Consider the following 23,608-nt stretch of genomic DNA (forward strand, 5'->3'; position numbering starts at 1 on the left):
AACACAAGGACATGAATCAGTACGGCCCGGTAAGAACTTTTTTATTCATGGTGTCAAATAAGTTCAGTTAATTTCATTGTTTTATTATACAAACATTTGTTTGCTTTATGCATTATGTTTGTATTCTAGATGTGTTCGTCTTTTCAAATGGGACCATCCCAGACGTACAGCACTCAGTTTATGAATCAGCCCGGCCCGCGGGGGCCCCTTGCCTCACCCAAGGCCATGAATGCAGACGGCATGAGCATGGGGCAGCTTCGAGTGCAGATGGCACAGATGGGACTATATGGGGGTCATCCTCAGAGGATGCCACTACAGGGTTACGGTCCCGGGCCACGACCCATGCAAGGGGTGAAGAGACCATATCCTGGAGAGGTGAGGGAAATAACATCATCTAAGCCATAAAATACCTTTAATAAAAATGTAACTTTGCCATATTAAAAATACACATAAACGGATTAGGTCTTTACCCATTTCTACTTTTAAAATATGCTAATTAAGCATCAGCTTATTAAATATAAACACATTTGCATATTATATCAGAAATGAATTGTAGACCCCACAGAAAATGTCACAACTTTTATTTATCAATTAGGTGGTTGGTAATTTGATATTTAAAACATATTGATTATGTTTTAATTTGGGGTTAAAACATATTTTAAACTGTTTAAATAAAATGTATAATTTAATTTATATTGCAACATTTTTAAATATTAAAATAAATTGTATTTGTTTGTTCATCAGAAGATTGTAAACATATGCAGTAAGTATTGGAATCTTTTCTTTTTTTATTTAGGGGGTTTTCTATAAAATGAGACCAATATTTTGCAATTTTTGCAACTGCATAGTATGTGGGGATAAACAATATTTTGTCTCTTTTTAATATGATATTTATACTTTATTTTTATTTTTTAAATATTTTAATGTAAGTAATTTCTTTTAAATGTATGTGCATCATAATATTGTACACATATCCAATATTATTTATGAATTATTGGAATATTGAATGAGACCAATATTTTGCAATTAGTCCACTGTATGTGTGTAAGGTGAATTTTTCAATTTGGCTGTGAAAAATTGCAGACGGCAGCCAAAATATGCAGCAGACTGTAAGGGGTTAAAAATATATTTGATTATACAGGTGCATCTCAATAAATTAGAATGTCGTGGAAAAGTTCATTTATTTCAGTAATTAAACTCAAATTGTGAAACTTGTGTATTAAATAAATTCAATGCACACAGACTGAAGTAGTTTAAGTCTTTGGTTCTTTTAATTGTGATGATTTTGGCTCACATTTAACAAAAACCCACCAATTCACTATCTCAAAAAATTAGAATACATCATAACACCAATAAAAAAAACATTTTTAGTGAATTGTTGGCCTTCTGGAAAGTATGTTCATTTACTGTATATGTACTCAATACTTGGTAGGGGCTCCTTTTGCTTTAATTACTGCCTCAATTCAGCGTGGCATGGAGGTGATCAGTTTGTGGCACTGCTGAGGTGGTATGGAAGCCCAGGTTTCTTTGACAGTGGCCTTCAGCTCATCTGCATTTTTTGGTCTCTTGTTTCTCATTTTCCTCTTGACAATACCCCATAGATTCTCTATGGGGTTCAGGTCTGGTGAGTTTACTGGCCAGTCAAGCACACCAACACCATGGTCATTTAACCAACTTTTGGTGCTTTTGGCAGTGTGGGCAGGTGCCAAATCCTGCTGGAAAATGAAATCAGCATCTTTAAAAAGCTGGTCAGCAGAAGGAAGCATGAAGTGCTCCAAAATTTCTTGGTAAACGGGTGCAGTGACTTTGGTTTTCAAAAAACACAATGGACCAACACCAGCAGATGACATTGCACCCCAAATCATCACAGACTGTGGAAACTTAACACTGGACTTCAAGCAACTTGGGCTATGAGCTTCTCCACCCTTCCTCCAGACTCTAGGACCTTGGTTTCCAAATGAAATACAAAACTTGCTCTCATCTGAAAAGAGGACTTTGGACCACTGGGCAACAGTCCAGTTCTTCTTCTCCTTAGCCCTGTAAGACGCCTCTGACGTTGTCTGTGGTTCAGGAGTGGCTTAACAAGAGGAATACGACAACTGTAGCCAAATTCCTTGACATGTCTGTGTGTGGTGCCTCTTGATGCCTTGACCCCAGCCTCAGTCCATTCCTTGTGAAGTTCACCCAAATTCTTGAATCGATTTTGCTTGACAATCCTCATAAGGCTGCGGTTCTCTCGGTTGGTTGTGCATCTTTTTCTTCCACACTTTTTCCTTCCACTCAACTTTCTGTTAACATGCTTGGATACAGCACTCTGTGAACAGCCAGCTTCTTTGGCAATGAATGTTTGTGGCTTACCCTCCTTGTGAAGGGTGTCAATGATTGTCTTCTGGACAACTGTCAGATCAGCAGTCTTCCCCATGATTGTGTAGCCTAGTGAACCAAACTGAGAGACCATTTTGAAGGCTCAGGAAACCTTTGCAGGTGTTTTGAGTTGATTAGCTGATTGGCATGTCACCATATTCTAATTTTTTGAGATAGTGAATTGGTGGGTTTTTGTTAAATGTGAGCCAAAATCATCACAATTAAAAGAACCAAAGACTTAAACTACTTCAATCTGTGTGCACTGAATTTATTTAATACACAAGTTTCACAATTTGAGTTGAATTACTGAAATAAATGAACTTTTCCACGACATTCTAATTTATTGAGATGCACCTGTATTTTTGCCCTTTTTGAAAATATAAATGGCCCAAAAAATGGCAACAAAATACACTTTCAAAATTTCTGACAATAATAAATCATCTACCTATGGATGAAAGTGTTTGTTGTTCTCCAGGGAAACTATGGAGAGCAGCACTTTGGACCAAATGGGCAGTTTTCCTTACAACAGGGGCAATACCCCAACTCTACCCCCACCAGAGCCCTGTCCTCACCCCATTACCCTGCTCAGAGAATGCCAGGACAGCCCGGGACTCCAGGACAATACCCGTCCAACAGCGCGGGACCGTTCTACAAGGTCCATTTTAGAAGCCTCTAGAATACTTGGATGGATAATCTGATGCTAAAAACCGTATAGAAATACTGACATTTGCCCTGTTACAAAACCAAGTGATCTGCCTACCGTGGCAGCATTTTAAGGCATTCAGTTCAGTATGTTTTGTGCTTAAAAATTCTCTCTGCCTGTACTATAGGAGCCCAATAACAACTGCAATGCAGTGAACCTTCAGTTTAACCAGCCCAACATGAGCGGGGTAAGTTTGTTAGATGTCTTGCCAGCAACCATTGATTACTGTGGATTGGTTTTATGGTTTGTCTGTCAAACGTTGTGTCTTCATGCTGGTTTGTGTTCTGTTGACGTGTTTGTAGCCTCCTCGGTCGATGGGCGGTTACCCCCTCTCTCCGTTGCCTAGCAACCCCACACCCCCTGTGACTCCAGGAAGTAATATGCCTCCATACATGTCACCAAACCAGGACGTGAAGCCACAGTTTCCTCCTGATATCAAACCCAACATCAATGCACTGCCTCCACCTCCAGGCAAGAGCTGCAAACTCAAATTTGAAAACAAAATATGCCATTTATGTGATTCAGTTATTTTTTTGGATGGTGGTGTTTGGGGGAAAGCATTTAAAATTGCAGAGGTTTGGAACATTGTTAGGCTAAGTAGTTTCATTTTAAGGTAAACTAGACCTTTGACCTCAGCTTTGTACAGTCATAACAATAAATACTGGATAAATATAGGATCACTGTCTTAGGTAACTCTAATGACGAGCTGCGCCTGACGTTCCCGGTTCGGGACGGTGTGGTTCTGGAACCGTTCAGACTCGAACACAATCTGGCCGTCAGTAATCATGTCTTCCAACTGAGGCCCACCGTACACCAGACACTCATGTGGAGGTAAGACCCCGTCATGATAATTTATCATTTATAATCATAATATATAGAATTATTGTTATTTGAGGGGCTTTTTCAGCAAATATTTATATATGCGATAACTTCGATTAATTAATTGGCATATCGTATAATTAATTTGATAACAAGTTTGAATCGACTGACAGCCCTAATTTGTATACTTATTTTAAAAGTATTTTTATCTTGAAAAATGTTTGCTACTTTGTACTTTTTATGTATAACTTTCTGTGTGGTGTTCTCTAAAATAATCCATATTTTTTAAAAATCACATTTTCACAATGGTAAGATGGCTTATCGTTATAACAACAGAGAAAGTGAAAACTGTGTGAACAAATGTGCCATTAAAAGACAACAAATAAAAAAGCCATTGTAAAATACTGATAAATGCACACATCTGTGACTACACGTTCTATATTAATGCAAAGTTGCTACATTGATTTTTAAATTAATATTACTTGCTTTAATGTGATCAACAACTCATATTTTTTAAATATTTAAAAAATATTTTTAATATCTTAATATACTTTTTATAATTTAATTTATTATTTAAAGTTTCAATATTTTAAATAAAAAATTTTTTTTTACATGTATGTTCATCCTTTTATTGTAAACACGTACAATATTATATATGAATTGTATGAATTTCTTTATTTTGAGGGTTTTCTATAAACTGAAACCAATATTTAGCAATTTTAAAATTTTAATATAATATTTATAATTTAATTTATAATAAAAATAATGTATTTTTTAATGTATGTACATTATAAGATTGTAAACAAATGCTAATTTATTTATGATAATAAAATCTATTTTATTATAGATTTGGGGTGTTTTCTCTAAAATGAGCCCAATATTAAGGTTTAAAAATGTTTTTAACATTTTAATATAATATTTATACTTTGATTTAAAAAATATGTTTTGAATATCTAAATATAAATGTTTTATTAATATTATTTTTTAAATGTATGTTCCTCATAAGATTGTAAACATCTCCCAAAAAAATTTATTTGGAGGGTTTTCTGTAAAATGAGACCAATATTTTGCAGGAAGTCCACTGTAAGTCATGTGTAGATGGAGACATTTTTTATGTGGGTCTGAAAAAATGTAGACGGCAGCCAAAATATACAGCAGACTGTAAGGGGTTAAAAATATATCTGATTACTTGGCAAAATAATTGTTTAAATGATTATTACTATATTATTATTATTAAATGTAATTATTTAAAAACTGTAAAATCGGGGGTCTGGGTTGCTCAGCGAGTATTGACGGTGACTATCACACCTGGAGTCGCGAGTTTGAATCCAGGGCGTGCTGAGTGACTCCAGCCAGGTCTCCTAAGCAACCAAATTGGCCCGGTTGTTAGGGAGGGTAGAGTCACATGGGGTAACCTCCTCGTGGTCGCTATAATGTGGTTCTCGCTCTCGGTGGGGCGCGCGGTGAGTTGAGCGTGGATGCCGCGGAGAATAGCGTGAAGCCTCCACACGCACTAGGTCTCAGCGGTAATGCGCTCAACAAGCCACGTGATAAGATGCACGGATTGACGGTCTCAGACGCGGAGGCAACTGAGATTCGTCCTCCGCCACCCGGATTGAGGCGGGTCACTATGCCACCACGAGGACTTAGAGCGCATTGGGAATTGGGCATTCCAAATTGGGGAGACAAAAATAAACCTGTAAAATTAATATCATAAAACATTTAGTTCTGACTCTAATTTCTAATTGGATGAGCCACATTTAAAGCGGTTGTAAAATAACCAATGTACACACATATACGCTCGGCAACCATAAACAACAAAACCACTCCATGCTCACTGTCACGTATAAATAACATGATGTGTTTCAGGTCTGATCTGGAGCTGCAGTTTAAGTGTTATCATCATGAGGACAGACAGATGTACACTAACTGGCCGGCGTCAGTGCAGGTCAGCGTTAATGCTACACCTCTAACCATCAAACGTGGTGACAAGACTTCCCATAAACCCCTGCACCTTAAACACGTGTGTCAACCCGGACGCAACACCATCCAGATCACCGTGACGGCATGCTGTTGTGTGAGTAAACACACACATATGTGAACACAGCAATCTAATATGACAGTAACGTGTCTTCATACTGTAAAACAGTTTAGTGAGGTTAATGCGTAAAACAAGGGAAAAAAAATAAATAAACTGAATTCAAAGGAGAAACAATATTATTTTTCTTACCGCAGTAGTTTTTTCTTGTTTTAATCCTTGTACACTTATCAATAGAAAACCCTGTTCCAACATGTACCCCCATTTTTTTTTTTTTTAAGAAATGTAATAACGACATATTCACTAAAGTAAAAACACTAAATGATTGCATTTATTTGGGGATTTTATGGTATTTTTTAAATTACTCAATTACTCCATTCATGCTCATATAAAATAAGTACATCAGGGCTTGACAATAAGGACTGCCAGATGACCCGGGGCCAATGTGTGAGAGGTTCGGGCCAGTTGCAAGAACTGTCACTTGCCCGATCGGGCCAGTGCTGCATTTATAACGTTAGTTAACAAGCCACGTGATAAGATGCGTGGATTGACGTCTCAGACGCGGAGGCAACTGAGATTCGTCCTCCGCCACCCGGATTGAGGCGAATCACTACGACACCACGAGGACTTAGAACACATTGGGAATTGGCCTTTCCAAATTGGACTGTTTGTACCATTGTACCAAAAATTGTACCATTTTATATTAAAACCATGCAACAGATCCCTGAGCTTCTAGGAAAATGAGGAAGCGGGAGACAGCGATTCCAACACTGGACACACACTTTATATTTAACAACACAGATCACTTAGTAGTGATAACGAAAATAGCTGGAATAATGTCAAACAAAAACACAGCTTTTCAGCTGTCGCTTTAAGTGGCCAACACACAAACTGCATGTCAGCTGGGCTTTCTCTCTCCGTCTGCCGCCGTCCCCTCTTATTAAATGCCCCTGTCACGCCTCACTGAAACACAAGACAGGTGTTAAGCACAGGTGGAAATCATTCACCACTTATCTCCCCCGGCCTCACTCTCCACAGATGCCGCTCGGCCACGCCCACATCACCACAAACCACTTATGTTGAAGGGTGAGATTTTGCAATGATGCCACAATATGCTTACGGTCAAACCTGACCATGGTGTGCAGCTCCCACACCTAAGCATAAACTCAGTGGGGTCAGACTTTGACTCTTTGAAGTGTGTGTGCGTGTGTGTGTTCTGCACTGTGGATGTTTTATAGTCTCAGCCCTTCATTTATGTGTGTGTGTGTGTGTGTGTGTGTGTGTATGTGTGTGTTCTGCATTGTGTCTGATTTTTTTATTTATATTTTACACAAAAAAAAAATTGCTCTGTGTTATTTTCTCACACATTAATTTCCTATGGCGGGTCAAATTTGACCTGAATTGTACAAACGGGGGATTGTTTGACAAAACCACCTAGACTCATCGATTGTCATCTAATTTTGTGTTTATTTATTTATTTTTTTGTGTTCAGTTGGCAAGTTTAGGAAAAGTCACCAATCCTCTCATTTGTTTAATTTGTCTGCTAACAATGTCCAACAGTGTCTGTATATGCATCAAAGGAGATTTATGACATTTATGAAAATTCATTTCCAGCACATCTCAAATTCAGTTTTGTGTTTAATTGAATTCTGTGCTGGAAATGACACTGATGGAAATGACATTTTCAACATTTCACTAAGGCTAATTTTATAACTAACATTTTATGTATCCTAAATAAATTAGATAATAATAAATGACATTATTTAATAAAAAAATAAAAATAAATATATATATATATATATATATATATATATATATATATATATATATATATATATATATATATATATATATATACAGTATGTATGTATGTATGTGTATATATATATATATATATATATATATATATATATATATATATATATACAGTATGTATGTATGTATGTGTATATATATATATATATATATATATACAGTATGTATGTATGTATGTGTATATATATATATATATATATATATATATATATATATATACAGTATGTATGTATGTATGTGTATATATATATATATACAGTATGTATGTATGTATGTGTATATATATATATATATATATATATATATATATATATATATATATATATATACAGTATGTATGTATGTATGTGTGTATATATATATATATATATATATATATATATATATATATATATATATATATATATACAGTATGTATGTATGTATGTGTATATATATATATATATATATATATATATATATATATATATATATATATACAGTATGTATGTATGTATGTGTATATATATATATATATATATATATATATATATATATATATATATATATATACAGTATGTATGTATGTATGTGTATATATATATATATATATATATATATATATATATATATACTGTATATACTTAATCTTTAATATTAAATATAATGTATTATATTATTAATTATTAACTTAATTATTATTATTATTATTATTATTATGAGATTTACCCATTTGTAATTATTAATGTTTTTTTATTATTATTTTATTCTCCCCAATTTGGAATGCCCAATTCCCAATGCGCTCTAGGTCCTCGTGGTGGCGTAGTGACCCGCCTCAATCCGGGTGGCGGAGGACAAATCTCAGTTGCCTCCGCGTCTAAGACCGTCAATCCGTGCATCTTATCACGTGGCTTGTTGAGCGTGTTACCATGGAGACATAGGGCGTGTGGAGGCTTCACGCTATTCTCCGTGGCATCCACGCACAACTCACCACACGCCCCACTGAGAGCGAGAACCACATTATTAGCGAACCACGAGGAGGTTACACCATGTGACTCTACCCTACCTAGCAACCGGGACAATTTGGTTGCTTAGGAGACCTGGCTGGAGTCACTCAGCACACCCTGGATTCGAACTCGCGACTCCAGGGGTGGTAGTCAGCGACAGTACTCGCTGAGCTACCCACGGCCCCCAACTTAATTATTATTAATTATTTTTATATTACTTAATATCAAAAATTATATTTTCTTGCTTAATTTGTCAAAATCACAGTTTGATTGAAAATGACGGGCAATAAAAATCTTCTGCTCACAAGTGATATTTCTCTTGATATTTCTTTGTTTAGTCTCTTATTTCATCTCAGGTATGCTCTTCAATGACACTTTTGTCCACTTGGATATCAAGTACACTAACTTTTGAACAAACTTTATTAGGGGTTAAATTGTTTGTTGTGCTGGAAATGACGCCACAACTTCGAGACACTCGTAATTTTTTATTTAATTGATGGAAATCATTTTCACACTGCAATAAATATTGAAATGGTTTGTGTCTAAATCTACTTGAACTCCAGTGAATGTTGTGCAAGCGCTGCATGATGGTTGTGTTGTGTACTCTCTGCAGTCGCACCTGTTTGTTCTTCAGCTGGTTCACCGGCCGTCGGTTCGATCGGTCCTGCAGGGTTTACTGAAGAAGAGACTCCTCACAGCAGAACACTGTGTCACCAAAGGTACCAAAAATGATCAATGTTTAATTGGCCATCCCCAACAATACTCACAACATGTCTCTCTCTGCAGTAAAGAGGAACTTCAGCAGCGTGGCGGCCTCGGTGGGCGGGGCCGGTCTGAGCGGCGAGGATGGGGTGGAGCAAACGGCCATCAAAGTGTCTTTAAAATGTCCAATCACGTTCCGGCGCATTCATCTCCCGGCAAGAGGCCACGATTGCGGACATGTTCAGGTCAGTCTTTAAGTCTTTTTAAACATGACACAAACAAGCATGTATATCAAGTGCTATGATAATGTTGTGTAAATGTTGAATTAACGTTGAGATAATGTGCTGATGTCGCCTTCTCTTATAGTGTTTTGACCTGGAATCATATTTAGAGCTGAACTGCGAGCGAGGAACGTGGAGATGTCCAGTGTGCAAGTAAGAATCTACAATCACGTCCGAGACAGGTGTACAGAATCATACAGAGCTGCTCTCTTTTCAGTGTAAATTATATTTAATTTCTCTGTTTTTTTCAGTAAAACAGCACTGTTAGAAGGTCTGGAGGTGGACCAGTACATGTGGGGAGTCCTGAATGCTCTACAAAAGTAAGTCTGTCATTGAAAATGTCCTGATAATTCAGCATTATAGCGACTGTCCACTTTTTCAGCGGCTTTGGTTCTGGATGTATTATTCCTGCTCATTTTCTCCATAGATATTTTAAAAAGGTTCTAACTCATGAACCAAACCAATCAAGATGAATCACAACATTACAAACTTTAATTTGAAGCAAACAAGTGTTGACTGCAGCTGAAACAGCACAAAGACAGCGCTGTTATGCAAGCACTGTTACTTTTCTCACCGCTGGTCAGGATGGACCAATCACGGTCATTTGCAACAGTATCACAACAACAGTTTTGGCAGGAAAAATTTGGCAGGAGCTATTTGACACAATTGCTAACACTTTTTGAAGAAATGTATACATTTTTCAAGCATTTGATCTGTGATATATATATGAAAAAAATTATTTATATATATATATATATATAAACAAATTATATATATATATATATATATATAAAATAAATAAATATATATATATATATATCATTTATATGTATGTATTTCTATCCCTGCAGTTCAGAGTTTGAGGAGGTGACGATCGACCCGTCCTGCAGCTGGAGACCCATGCCGATAAAAACTGAGCTGCACATAAAGGAGGATCCAGACGGGCCGATGTCCAAGCGCTTCAGAACCATGAGTCCCAGTCAGATGATTCTGCCCAACGTTATGGACATGATCGCTCAGCTGGACCCCGGAGCTTCACCGTACCGCAACCAGAACCCACACCATCAGAACAACAGCACAGGTACTGACCACTTATGCCATGTAGTTGTTAAAGTTGACTTTTCACATTTTACACATTATACTGTATGTATATATATTATATTTATATATTTTGTTATGTGATTGGTTTCCCAGGCAACAGTTACTTTGGTGGCTATCCCCATGGCAACCCTGCAGCATCATCAGTACATGAGTTCATGCAGGGTAACCCGCTGTCCCACCCCCCGACAGACCGTCCCGCCTCTGAGAGCGCGCTGACACACACGCTACACGACACGGTGAGTCAAAGGCCTCATTTACAGCTGATATAAAAACATGTTTGTGTGATCTGTTTGAAATGGGACAACGCTAAAGACAAGTGTAAATGAGGTCCAAAAGGTTTTGAGATTTGTGCACATCAACCATATTCAGAGGTGGCCAAAAACGCATGTGACCACATTAGGCTCGAATGTGTTCAAACAGAAGCGAAGCTCCGCCTACTCACTTGTCAGTCAGCCGATGCGCTTAAACAGCACTTCACATTTAAAAGAACCCAGTAAATTCATTAAATATCTTACCTTTTGGGGTTTGGGACAATAGTGAGGTAATCCGAATTTTAAGATGTTATTTACGACGATTTTTAAGAAAAACTATTTATTTTTTTTTTTATTTTTTTTGGAGAATTTGAATTCTTACATTTTTTCTTTTCTTTTTTTTTTCCAGAATACAAAATATTTTAAAATTTTTTATTAAACTAGAAATTAAGAAGAAAATGGTGGTTAAGAAGAATTTTCTTCTTAAAGGGATAGTTCACCCAAAAAGGAAAATTATCTCATCATTTACTCACCCTCATGCCATCCCAGATGTGTATGACTTTCTTTCTTCTGCTGAACACAAATGAGGATTTTTAGAAGAATATTTCAGCTCTGTAGGTTCATACAATGCAAGTGAATGGTGACCAGAACTTTGAAGCTCCAAAAAGCACATAAAGGAAACATAAGTAACCCATAAAACTCCAGTGGTTTAATCCATGTCTTCAGAATTGATATGATAGGTGTGAGTGAGAAACAAATCAATATTTAAGTCCTTTTTTTACTATAAATCTCCACTTTCACTTTCACATCTGAAAGTCACATGTGGTGCCTGTTTAGTTTCACTTTCACATCTAAAAGTGAAAGTTAAAGTGGAGATTTAGAGTTAAAAAAAAAATTTTGTCACCCGCACCTATCATATCGCTTCTGAAGACATGGATTAAACCACTGGAGTCTTATGGATTACTTTTATGCTGCCTTTATGTGATTTTTTGAGCTTCAAAGTCCTTGTCTCCATTCACTTGCTTTGTATGAACCTACAGAGCTGAGATATTTTTCTAAAAATCTTCGTTTGTGTTCTGCTGAAGAAAGAAAGTCATACACATCTGGGGTGGCATGAGGGTGAGTAAATGATGAGAGAATTTTCATTTTTGGGTGAACTGTTCCTTTAAGAGCGTTTCGTGAATCCGGCTCCAGGTGGGGGTGTCTCGGTTGTCCACATGTGATTGGATCGCCCAAAACGCATCTTAATACGCAGTGTAAACAGGGCCAGAGATTTCTAGCAATAAACTCAGAACACCTTAGTAAACGCATAGCAACACCCTGGCAACCACTGAGAATACCCTAGTAGTGTCATTATTTTGCATTAATGTTTTGAATAAAATCAGGTATGAAAACTTTCTGTTTTCTTCACAGGCGCCTCGTCCAGTCAACACAAATCAGTGCCACAATCCCCTGCAGCACAGTAACAACAGTCAGCTGTTACATCACAGCGGCCCGCCCCTACATTGCAGACCACTGCCCAGCCGGCAGGACTCCGCCCACAGCTGCCACACACATCCAGAGATGACCTTTAACCCCTCGGCCAGCCTGGAGGGTCAGGGCAGCTCGGACATCCCCGAGGTCTCTTTAGAAGTGAGCTGATACTGAAATGAAAATTCTGTCATCATTTATTCGCCCTCATATCGTTCCAAACACGACTTTCTTTGTTCCAAGTTTCATCAGTGTTGTCGTCTGTTTTTCAATTGATCGTTTCATTTGTGTTCCTCCTCCGCAGCTACTGCCTGACCTGATGAATCCGGGTGATCTTCTGTCATATCTGGATCCTCCAGATCTTCCCAGCTGCACCAGCGACGATCTGCTGTCTCTCTTTGAGGATAACTGAGTAAGACTGTTGACCCTGAGGTCAGACTGTCCATTAGCAGCTCCTCAATACTTGACAAACACAAATGCACTTACAATCATCTTCTTCCTGTACAGACGTATCCAAATCCAACGTGGACAGATGCCGTCCAGGCCGCACTGCTCAAATGATTTGTTTTAAAACTAGTAAATGTGTGGTAACGTGTGCGGATTTTGTTCTGAAACACAGACAAGCATCCGTCCACTATGAAACTGTATGCTACTTAATGTTATTGTTTCAGCTGAATTCTTTGTTTTGTTTTGTTTCAATCCTGCAGTATAGTTTTCTCCCCAAAAATAAAAATTCTGTCATTATTTACTCAACCTCATGTCATTCCATAAGCATGTGCTGTTTGATTGTTTTTTTAAAGCTAATTTTTACACAATATTTGTATACTTTCAAAAGACTTAAAATATAGTGCACGAGTTGTATAGACTACTTTATGTCTGAAATGGGTGCGCTCGAAACAATGCTTCACGAAGACCTTTATGAATCTTTTGTTTCGAATCAGTTGTTCGGAGTGCGTATCAAACAGGCAAACGCGGATTAGTTGCGTCATACAGTTTCGAAACATTTCGCAGTTTGACACTAGGGGGTGTTGATGACCCCACAGTGTACCCCTGAATCTGTGTCAAAAGTATGGTTGAAACTGATCTCGAGTCAGTTTCGTTTCATAAGATCTGACTGATCAAACAAGGTTTGCTGATTTGATTTCAGTCGTTTTAAATTCCCCGTCGATCACTTTTAGTTATGTTCATAGAAATTAAAATGAATGGCATTAAATAATTTATATAATTTATATAAATAGTTAATTAATATAAATTATTAATTAATATAATTTATATTAATTATTAATTAATATAATTTATATAAATAATTAATATAAATTAATTTATATAAATATATATATTATTTTAATTTATATAAATAATTTAAAATTAAGAATGGTCATGGTAACTGCTTCTGTGACCAGCAGGTGTCCTCAGCGTGCAGTCTTTCGAACGCTCCAAAACAGTGAATCATTTTGCGAAGCAACTGGTTCAACTGATTCAAAGTTTTGGAAAGCATCGTTTCTCCCATCACTACTTTTATGATACATTGTGATACATATGATACATTACGGTTGGAGCTTGACAGGCGTTGTCTCTATGAATATCTTGTCATCGAAAGGAAAAGAGCAGCATGAGCATTCTGCAAAAGTTCTCCGTCAAACGGGTTTGGAACAACATTAGGGTGAATAAATAATTACAGAATAAAAAAATCAAATAATCTAACTTTTTGTTCAGACGTTTCAGGCTGTCGTCTTGCATCTAGTACATTACATTTGATCACCAGTTCAGCATGATCTCATATAAATATTTGTGAATAATTTTGTACAGTCCTACACGATGATTGGCCATCTGTGTTTCTTCACCACTGTATTTCCATGAATATTCATCATGCGTAAGAGAGACAGGCTGTTCAGAATGCAATACTAGCATACTGCCTACTGCACAGTATATACTATATTTTGCACACTATAGTATGTGAAATAGTATGTAAAAGAAACTTTTGAAACAGTAATGTGTTACTGATGTCCAGTAGTCATCTTGAAAATAAATATGGTTATTTCACATTCTTAATCTAATTTTGTGCAAAAAATTAGTAGTGTGGTAGTAAGCTGTTCTGAACATAGTCTCTGTGTGCGTCCATCTTCATGTGTGTGTCACTACACTTTCATAAACACACACACTGAGCAATACATTTGGTTGAGTGCTCCAAAAATACATTTCAGAAACCCAATAATGTCTATAGCTATCAAAGGATTGATGTTAATATGAGAGTTATTGTTAATATGTACAATATAGCATTATGTTAAATTAATCTATATACTGTATGTTTGTTTAAGGGAGCTTTTTCTATAAGCTAACAGCCATTTGAATTGTTTTGTTAGGATTTTTTTGGTATGTGTTTTATTTTGGTAAATTATTATTACTGTATTGCAACTTTGACTAAAAAAATAAAATTGTATTGTTACATTATGTAGCAAAGAAACAAACAAAACTATACACGTAAATAATTTTGAATATGTGACAGAAGTCTTCCCTTTTTATGAAAAAATAGTATGCTAATATCTGATTGAAACCCATTTTTATCACTCAGATTACTACAAACATTGAACGAGATAACTTGAGAGATCTTTTCTCCATTAGATTGTCAACGGCAGCTTATAAAATCATTGCTGTTATTTTCACAACGTGCAAACAAAAATAAAGTATTTCATTGTGATATTTTTATTTTTTTACATAATCTGTGCTTATTCTGTACAGACCAAATCTCAGTCAAATGTGTCTTTGATCACCAGCTAAACACCCTTTTGACAATAAGATCAATTACTGATCTTGTGAGTGAGTTCATGAACTTCTAAGGATAGTCATTTACTAACATTGTGGGAAGTTTACATTTATAAGTGTCAAGCTTGAAGTCTGCATGGATAAAAGAAGATTTGGGGAGTAACTGATTACTTGTAATGGTGTTAGGTAATCAGGATACAACAATAAATTACTGTAATCCATTACAGTTACATATAAACTCATTGTAATCAGATTACAGTTACATCTTAAAAAATGTGGGATTACTGTCAGGATTACAAGTTTTAATTTCTGACCAAAAAAAATAGTGAATTTTCTTGACATAAAGTGATACAAGCTGTGTCTCGCTTCGGAGGTCGCATTTGTCGGCCGCATATGCCATCGAGGCTGTCTCGTTTCAGAAAAGCGATTTAGTTTAAGACATAATTCAGTGCATCTGTTCTGATTATATTTGCTTTATGAGAAATTTTCTTTTTCTGTAGCAGAAACAGAACTCACCTGATTTCTTTAAAAATACTGAGTTGTTGGGGGCCTGGGTAGCTCAGTGGTAAAGACGCTGGCTACCACCCCTGGAGTTCGCTAGTTCGAGTCCCAGGGCGTGCTGAGTGACCCCAGCCAGGTCTCCTAAGCAACCAAATTGGCCCGGTTGCTAGGGAGGGTAGAGTCACATGGGGTAACCTCCTCATGATCGCTATAATGTGATGAGTTGGGAGTGGATGCCACAGTGGATGGCGTGAAGCCTCCACACACGCTAAGTCTCCGTGGCAACACGTGATAAGATGCACAGGTTGACGATCTCAGATGCGGAGGCAACTGGGATTCGTCCTCCGCCACCCGGACTGAGGGAGTCACTACGTGACCACAAGGACTTGAAAGCACATTGGGAATTAGCCATTCCAAATTGGGAGAAAAAGGGGAAAAATCCCAAAAACAAAAAAAATTTCTGTTTTCTTGGTAGGGTGCAGTGTACATGTTTCTTTTCCTTATATATAATAACAGCTACAACACTACTCATAATATTACTCAAATATGTTCTGTTTGCATTCAAGGCATAATTTAAAGATTTAGAGATCATATAGGTTTTATCTTGACTTTATTTACATATGTGCCCTTGTGGTAATCCAAAAGTAATGAAAAGTAATCTGATTACATTACTTTCACATTGCTGTGATTGGATTACTTTACTGATTGCATTTACTGTTAAGTAATCAGTAATCTGTAACAGATTGCATTAAAAAAATAACCCTCCCAACCCTGAATAAGCTACAGTAATCTTTCAACAAATATTGATTGTATCTCACGAAAACCTGTCAAGAACATGTCCATGTCATATTTCACTCCAAAATAAACAATTACACAAAAAATATTTTGCGTACACACAAAAAAAAGCATATATATATATATATATATATATATATATATATATATATATATATATATTCATGAGAATGACAAATGTCTTTGTGAGATTTACCCATTTGTAATTATTAATGTTTTTTTTTAATTATTTTATTTTCTCCCCAATTTGTAATGCCCAATTCCCAATGCGCTTGTAAGTCCTCGTGGTGGCGTAGTGACTCGCCTCAATCCGGGTGGAGGAGGACGAATCTCAGTTGCCTCCACGTCTGAGACCGTCAATCCGCGCATCTTATCACGTGGCTTGTTGAGCGTGTTACCGCGGAGACATAGCACGTGTGGAGGCTCACGCTATTCTCCGCGGCATCCACGCACAACTCACCACGTGCCCCACCGAGAGCGAGAACCACATTATAACGACCACGAGGAGGTTACCCCATGTGACTCTACCCTCCCTAGCAACCGGGCCAATTTGGTTGCTTAGCAGACCTGGCTGGAGTCACTCTTTAGGCTGTCTCAATTGCTTCTGTCTCTTTATGTAATCTCAGACTGACTCAATGTTCAGTGGGGGGCCTTGTGGGGCCCATGACATCTGTTGCAGGGCTCCCTGTTCTTCTATTCTAATCTATTCTTTTTGTAAAAAATAAAATGTTTGGGAGGCTAACATTTATATTTCCTATTGACACACTAAAGCTGAAGATATAAATAACCATCTTAAGACAAATGCTTTTGTGAAACATATTATGTGCCTAAGACTTGTGTATATATATATATATATATATATTACACATTCAATAGTGGTTGTTTTTGCAGGTCATTTTTTTAATTGTATTTTTAGATTAATATATTATGTTTGATTATTTATTGATATTCATAGCTGTTGTATAATATTAAACAGCAAAGACATTTCAGTCACACACATTTTTGTTTTCATACAAGTCTTCACAAGTGAGCATGTGACTGACACGCGCACTCTGAAACACTTCCGTGTGAGCTTTCGTCTCTTCCTGTGTGTAAGTTCAGTTCTCCGTGAGGCCGCTGCTGTTGTCGTTAACTGGAATCAACATGTTATTAATCAGTAACCGGGTTAAATTTTGTTCGCTGGCGTTCACCGCAGCGCGCATGTACGCCAACGGAGCTCAAGCCAACAACAACCCGGTGGTGTTCTTCGACATCGCGGCGGATAACGAGCCGCTCGGTAGAGTCACCTTCGAGGTGCGTGTGAGCGTCATAACAAACCCTACTATGCCGAAGGCTCGGCTCCTGAATATTAATGACGTTCGCCAAATAGGTTTATCTGATTGGCTGACGTACAGACGTTAGTTAACTAGGCGCTAGACAGCTGGCGAATCAACGAATCCTACTGGGGATAATGAATATTAATTAGTTATATACTAATTAATATTCATTAACTCTACCTTTTCCGTAGTAGTAAACTCATGACCTGTAAATAATGATTATACCTGTTTGAATGAGCCCAACATAGTTAAATTCATAAGGAGTTTCTGAAACATTTTAAACAATGTTAAAAAAATTTGATAAATGATTTAAAATTTAATTCACGTTCGAATTAAATTATTTTAATGTTGAAATACCTGTGGTTTGTTTAATGTGTATTTATTTGCATTGTAATTTTAAATAAATAATTTTCATGAGTTTATCACCTTCATTCTCTTCCTGAACTTCAGCTGAATGCAGATGTTGTGCCAAAAACAGCAGGTAAGTGCACTTGAGGACAGTACACACCCGTAAGTTCTGTCATACAGGTGTAATATTTGATCTTTGTTTTTCTGTAGAGAATTTCAGAGCGCTTTGCACAGGTGAACATGGATTTGGATACAAAGGCTCCATCTTCCACAGAGTGATTCCACAGTTCATGTGTCAGGTAACACCATATGATCATTTCTGTATGAAGAACATGATGAAACTTGCATTTGTAATCTTTATAATGATGCTGAGAGTATAGCAGTTATGGGTTTGGCAGTGGATTAAAGTTCTCTCTGCAGAATTACACAGGTGTTGATCAGATAATGTGAATGACTAATGGAAAGTAATTTTTAACAACAGTAAATTCTAATATAATTGTCATGCATGCCATTTTATGAGCTCATATTAATTGAGAGATTACATGGAATATTTGTACTTTATTGGAATATACAGTTTATGTAGGGCCTGCCTATATGCCTATAAATATTTTAATTATGTTTCATACTTATGCCATATTGCAATTTTTATGCAAGTGCACACAAATGTGACATTTTTATGAGTGACAGCCATTTATAATTTAGATGTATGTATTTTACATGCATTCTCTTTCTGTATGGGATGCAAAAATCACATGTGAAATTAATCAGATGGGGGGGGTTGGTAATCACCCTACAGATGTACTGATGAACTGAGTTATTAAAAGCATTATTGCTGTGTAGGGAGGAGATTTTACAAACCACAATGGAACTGGAGGAAAATCCGTCTATGGACCGAGATTTCCTGATGAGAACTTTAGACTGAAACACACAGGACCTGGTAAAGCACACCTGTTCACTAATGTGTGTTTGCTTTGGCTCAATGGATGCTGTCGAGTTAATTTCTTTAGTCTGTGAAGATTTTCATTCATCCTTGTCATGGTGAATGTGAGTTCATTTGTTCATGAGTTCTCTGTACAAAGTTCATTCAGGTTCTCTGTAGGAACTTAGAACCACCACTAGATGGCGCTATAACAACTGTTAAAAATGAGAGTCTGGCAATGGGGTTTAATTTTATGGAAGCCCTGAACCGCAAGATGAAAAACAAAAACATTTCTCATGTGTTGCTTCTTGAGAAGAAAATTCCAGAAAAAAAAAAAACATTGTGAAAAAAAAAAAAAATTTCAGGGAAAAAAAAAAAAACATTCAGAGGGAAACATAATATAAATTTCAATAAAAAAAAAAAGCATTTTTTTTTCAGAGAAATTTTTTTTTTCAGAGAAATTTTTTTCTCACGTGTTGCCTCTTGAGGAGAAAAAAACAGTTCAGAGGGGGAAAAAATAAAACAAGAAAAATCAGAATAATTTTTCAGATAATAATACAAATTTAAAAGAAAAAAATGTATATATTTTTTTTCTTTTGCAGAGAAAAATTATAAAAATGTAAAAGAAAAATAAAATAAAAAATATTTTACATTTTTATTATTTTTCTCTGCAAAAAAAAAAAAATATATACATTTTTTTCTTTTAAATTTGTATTATTATCTGAAAAATTATTCTGATTTTTCTTGTTTTATTTCTTGTGTTGCCTCTTTTACAGCGAAAAATTTAAAGAAAATAAAAAATCTGATTTTTTTTTTTCCCAGATAATTTTTTTTTTTTGTAGGACATAGGAAGGCACTGAGACACCTAAAAAAAATTTGCCTAATTAAATAGTTTTTCATATTGCGGTTCAGGGCTCCCGTATAATTTCGACAGAGAAACAAGAGTAGATTGTCATCATTAAAACTTTATCTTCAGCCTCTAGAAATGTACAGTAAAAATTCAAAGTACATTTTGGAAAACAAAAAAGGTTACATGGCTTTTTATACCCTATTTGCATAGTAACAAAGGTGGTCAATCTGCCTAGTGTCAGCGTGAAAATATACCGATCGCCTCGTTGATGGATAGCGCACATTTTCCTTTTCGATTATTTTATTATTATTTTTTACTGTCAATCTTCTGTACAGTAGATTTTCATTTTTGTATATAACTTATTTGTTTGATGGACAGCTGACTGTACATTTCCCCGCTGTGGCTGTTGACCCAAACAGCATAAAATATGAGTCATTCTGAATATTTTTGTTTGTGTTTATTTGAAGGTATTCTGTCTATGGCTAACGCTGGACCCAACACAAATGGATCCCAGTTCTTCATATGCACGGCTAAAACAGAGTGGTACGTAAACACGCTCTTTTGTTTTGTGTGCATTTGAGAGATGTTGAGATTAAAAGAATCTGATATTGACAGTTTGTGTTGTTGTTTTTCAGGTTGGATGGACGGCACGTGGTGTTCGGCAGCGTTAAAGGAGGGATGGATGTGGTGAAGAAGGTTGAAGCTTTGGGTTCTAGATCTGGTAGAACTGCAAAGAGAATCAGCATCACAGACTGCGGAGAACTCAAGTAGAGAGTTGAGAGAACAAGTCGAGTCAATTCATACGCTGAAGCTGTTTGTTTCTACTGTTCTGCTGAAGATTTACAGACTTCTGAGTGTTCGAAAGGGCAAAAAGCTCCATAATGTGAAATTTACACACTTTTGGGTTAAAAGGGAAAGTTCACACAAAAATGAAAAGAATTTACTCACCCTCATGTCGTTCCAAACCCGTATGCTGTTATTGTTTCCAACGATTCCAAGTATTCTGAAGCCATGCGATAGCTTTATTTCAGAAATACGCTTTTGTGTTGCATGGAAAAATAACAAAGGTTTGCAACGATGTTAGGGTGAGTAAATAATGACTGACTTCTCATTTTTGAATGAACTATTCCTGGAAATAAGATCCACTGTGAACAAGTTATATGAAAATGTCATTCTCAGGCAATAATTTGTGTGTTCGGAGTTAAATCGCGTTTACTCTGGACTGAGAACTTGACGACCCCTCTGTCATTCTCATTCATTATATTATGAGTTCTGATGAGCAGAGAGGTTCCGTATTCATCACACGAGTTTAAAGTATTAAAACCAAGAGCAATAAGTGATGCTGTCTTAATAGTTTATTTTATTTACAATCTTATCGGCTCGGAGCAGAGCATGCAACGCACATGTTTCTGTTTCACAGGTATTATATTCAGGGGTGAAAATCTGATATCAACTTTGGAAGGGACAATAACATGACATTTTCTCAAGAGCAATTCCTGAGGGGGACACCACAAATAGTGCTGTAACACATAGCCTATGTTGTAATATGTTCAATGTATATTGAGGAACCATAATTACTACTACTGGATAATTGATAGGTAGTTAACTGAAGGGTTGTCCCAACTTACTACTACTAATAATAGTGTGTTCCTTATCAGTCCAGTATGTATGCAGATATTTGTATTTACAACCAGCAATACCAAGAAAGGCCAGTAGGTGGGAATGGTACTGTACACTGTGTATGGGTGCAGTTTTCAACACAATATGAGCATGGTGCAATCTCATCCAAAATAATCTCCTTTGAGAACCATCACAAAGTTGGTCTCAGTATTGAACAGACCTTTTTATTTAACTTTTTCTGATACAGTTAAATATGTGCCACTGGCCTGAGTCTACTACAATTGCTATACAAGAACAAAAAGCTCAAAATTAGTACAGTTCTAAATAAATAACCCAAATAAATCAACCAAAATATCCTTCAAAAATACTTAATGTTCAGTCAGTGTCTCAACTCTTCAAACAACAGCTATAGACGAATATGTCACACAAAGTATGCAATTTTAAACAAAATAACATAAAATAAATAATTAGTAACTTTACTGACATGTACTAAAAACTGAAAACTACTAAACAAAAGAACAAATATCACACTGTACACCAGGGGTTCTCAAACAGGGATCCGTGGACCCCTAGGGGTCCCTGGTGTAATTGCAAGGGGTCTGTGAAATAAAAAAAAGTGTAATGAGTGTATTCAGTATCACAAAGTTTCCAGTGACTTTACATATAATATAGAGGGACCCCTCAAAACCTTGCCTGCCTTGCCTCAAAATATGCAGGGGTTCCAGTACCCAAAAAAGATTGAGAACTACTATACACACTACTGAACTAATGAACAAAAGAACCGAACATATGTTTGCAGGTTTCAATGGATCCACCAAATTGCTGGCAGATATTTTCCCTCTTGAGACTGTCCAGCCTGTATTTACAACTGCGCCATTCAGTCTCACTTGGCCCATGCCAGCCCATAGCCAAGTCTTCAACCTGCAGAGTGTACTGAAAGTCCTCTCATCCTCACATGAAGACGCTGACACCACAAACAAAATTCTGATCAGCACCGTAACTTGGTCAAACAACCCCTGCACCACAACTGGAAGCCTCCTGAGGACCTCTGCTACCTCTCTACTGCTGCTACAGGGGTATTTTGAGTGGTGGTGGCGTAGTGGACTAAAGCACTGAACTGGTAAGCAGAAGGTTGTTGGTTCAATCCCCACAGCCACCACCATTGTGTCATTGAGCAAGGCATTTAACTCCAGGTTGCTCCAGGGGGATTGTCCCTGTAATAAGGGCACTGTAAGTGGCTTTGGATAAAAGCATCTGCCAAATGCATAAATGAAAATGTATTTGTTGCAAAAGAGGCAACCGCACTGAAAGAGAATCTATATTCAACTCAGGGTACTGATCTAGAGACTCATCCAACTACCCCATGAGAAGCGCTCTTTCCAACTTTTGCAGGACGTCCTGGTCAAAACGGTCACCAAACTGAACCTCCACACCATCCAGCACTTTAAAAAATTCTTCCCTATAGTAATCCACTGCTTTGCCAGCAAATCGTCTTGAGTGTGTCTCAATGGAGTCAATCAGTGTTGTTGCTTTCTCTTACAGTACAAGGTAGCTTTCGTCATTTCTCTTACCCCTAAGAGATGACCGCACACACTCGACTGCAGCCTGCATACCAGAGACAGTCTGAGTTTTCTTCTGCAGTGAAATGTTTAGGCATTCAAGCTCTCCAAGAACAGCAGAGGCAAGTGTGAGGCCCAACAAAGTCTTGCCTTTGCTGAAGTGCTCAAATAAGCCACTGGCAGTTGAAGCTGTCTTGGATGCAGTTTTTGCCATCTCCCCTTGGCTGCTTAGTACCCGCTCATACTGCCCTAGCACAGCTCTAATAGTAGTATTCCGCACAGTCCACCTTGTTGGACATAGGGGTTTCAGGTTGGTCAGATGTGTATCTTCAGACGAGGCAATTGATTCAAACATGCTTTTAAACTTTCCTGACTGGCCATAGAGGACACCTCACTGATGGACCCAA

General features: G+C 36.9%; 2 protein-coding genes across 2 annotated transcripts in view; both read left to right on the plus strand.

Annotated features, from left to right (window-relative positions):
• The window catches only part of LOC127426648 (zinc finger MIZ domain-containing protein 1-like), a 36,934-nt gene extending 21,698 nt beyond the window's left edge, over positions 1–15,236 (plus strand). The window contains exons 9-24 of the mRNA XM_051673588.1: positions 1–29; positions 130–375; positions 2,840–3,019; positions 3,195–3,254; positions 3,370–3,538; positions 3,757–3,898; positions 5,756–5,963; positions 9,339–9,444; positions 9,512–9,672; positions 9,794–9,861; positions 9,960–10,028; positions 10,560–10,789; positions 10,903–11,045; positions 12,474–12,692; positions 12,835–12,942; positions 13,038–15,236. The exon at positions 1–29 is cut by the window's left edge and continues 155 nt beyond it. Coding sequence (XP_051529548.1) covers positions 1–29; positions 130–375; positions 2,840–3,019; positions 3,195–3,254; positions 3,370–3,538; positions 3,757–3,898; positions 5,756–5,963; positions 9,339–9,444; positions 9,512–9,672; positions 9,794–9,861; positions 9,960–10,028; positions 10,560–10,789; positions 10,903–11,045; positions 12,474–12,692; positions 12,835–12,942 — 2,138 coding nt within the window. The 3' untranslated portion in view covers positions 13,038–15,236. The remainder of the gene's footprint in view (positions 30–129; positions 376–2,839; positions 3,020–3,194; positions 3,255–3,369; positions 3,539–3,756; positions 3,899–5,755; positions 5,964–9,338; positions 9,445–9,511; positions 9,673–9,793; positions 9,862–9,959; positions 10,029–10,559; positions 10,790–10,902; positions 11,046–12,473; positions 12,693–12,834; positions 12,943–13,037) is intronic.
• A 2,415-nt stretch (positions 15,237–17,651) lies between these two features.
• LOC127426690 (peptidyl-prolyl cis-trans isomerase A-like) lies at positions 17,652–21,362 on the plus strand. The gene is made up of 6 exons (XM_051673648.1): positions 17,652–17,882; positions 18,356–18,386; positions 18,464–18,552; positions 19,094–19,190; positions 20,490–20,565; positions 20,658–21,362. Exons 1-6 carry the CDS (start codon positions 17,733–17,735, stop codon positions 20,791–20,793), a joined length of 579 nt encoding a protein of 192 aa, XP_051529608.1. The 5' UTR covers positions 17,652–17,732; the 3' UTR covers positions 20,794–21,362.
• The last annotated feature ends 2,246 nt before the right edge of the window (positions 21,363–23,608 follow it).

The sequence above is a fragment of the Myxocyprinus asiaticus genome, chromosome 36 (assembly GCF_019703515.2).
Source record: "Myxocyprinus asiaticus isolate MX2 ecotype Aquarium Trade chromosome 36, UBuf_Myxa_2, whole genome shotgun sequence".
In the NCBI taxonomy this organism is placed as follows: domain Eukaryota; kingdom Metazoa; phylum Chordata; class Actinopteri; order Cypriniformes; family Catostomidae; genus Myxocyprinus; species Myxocyprinus asiaticus.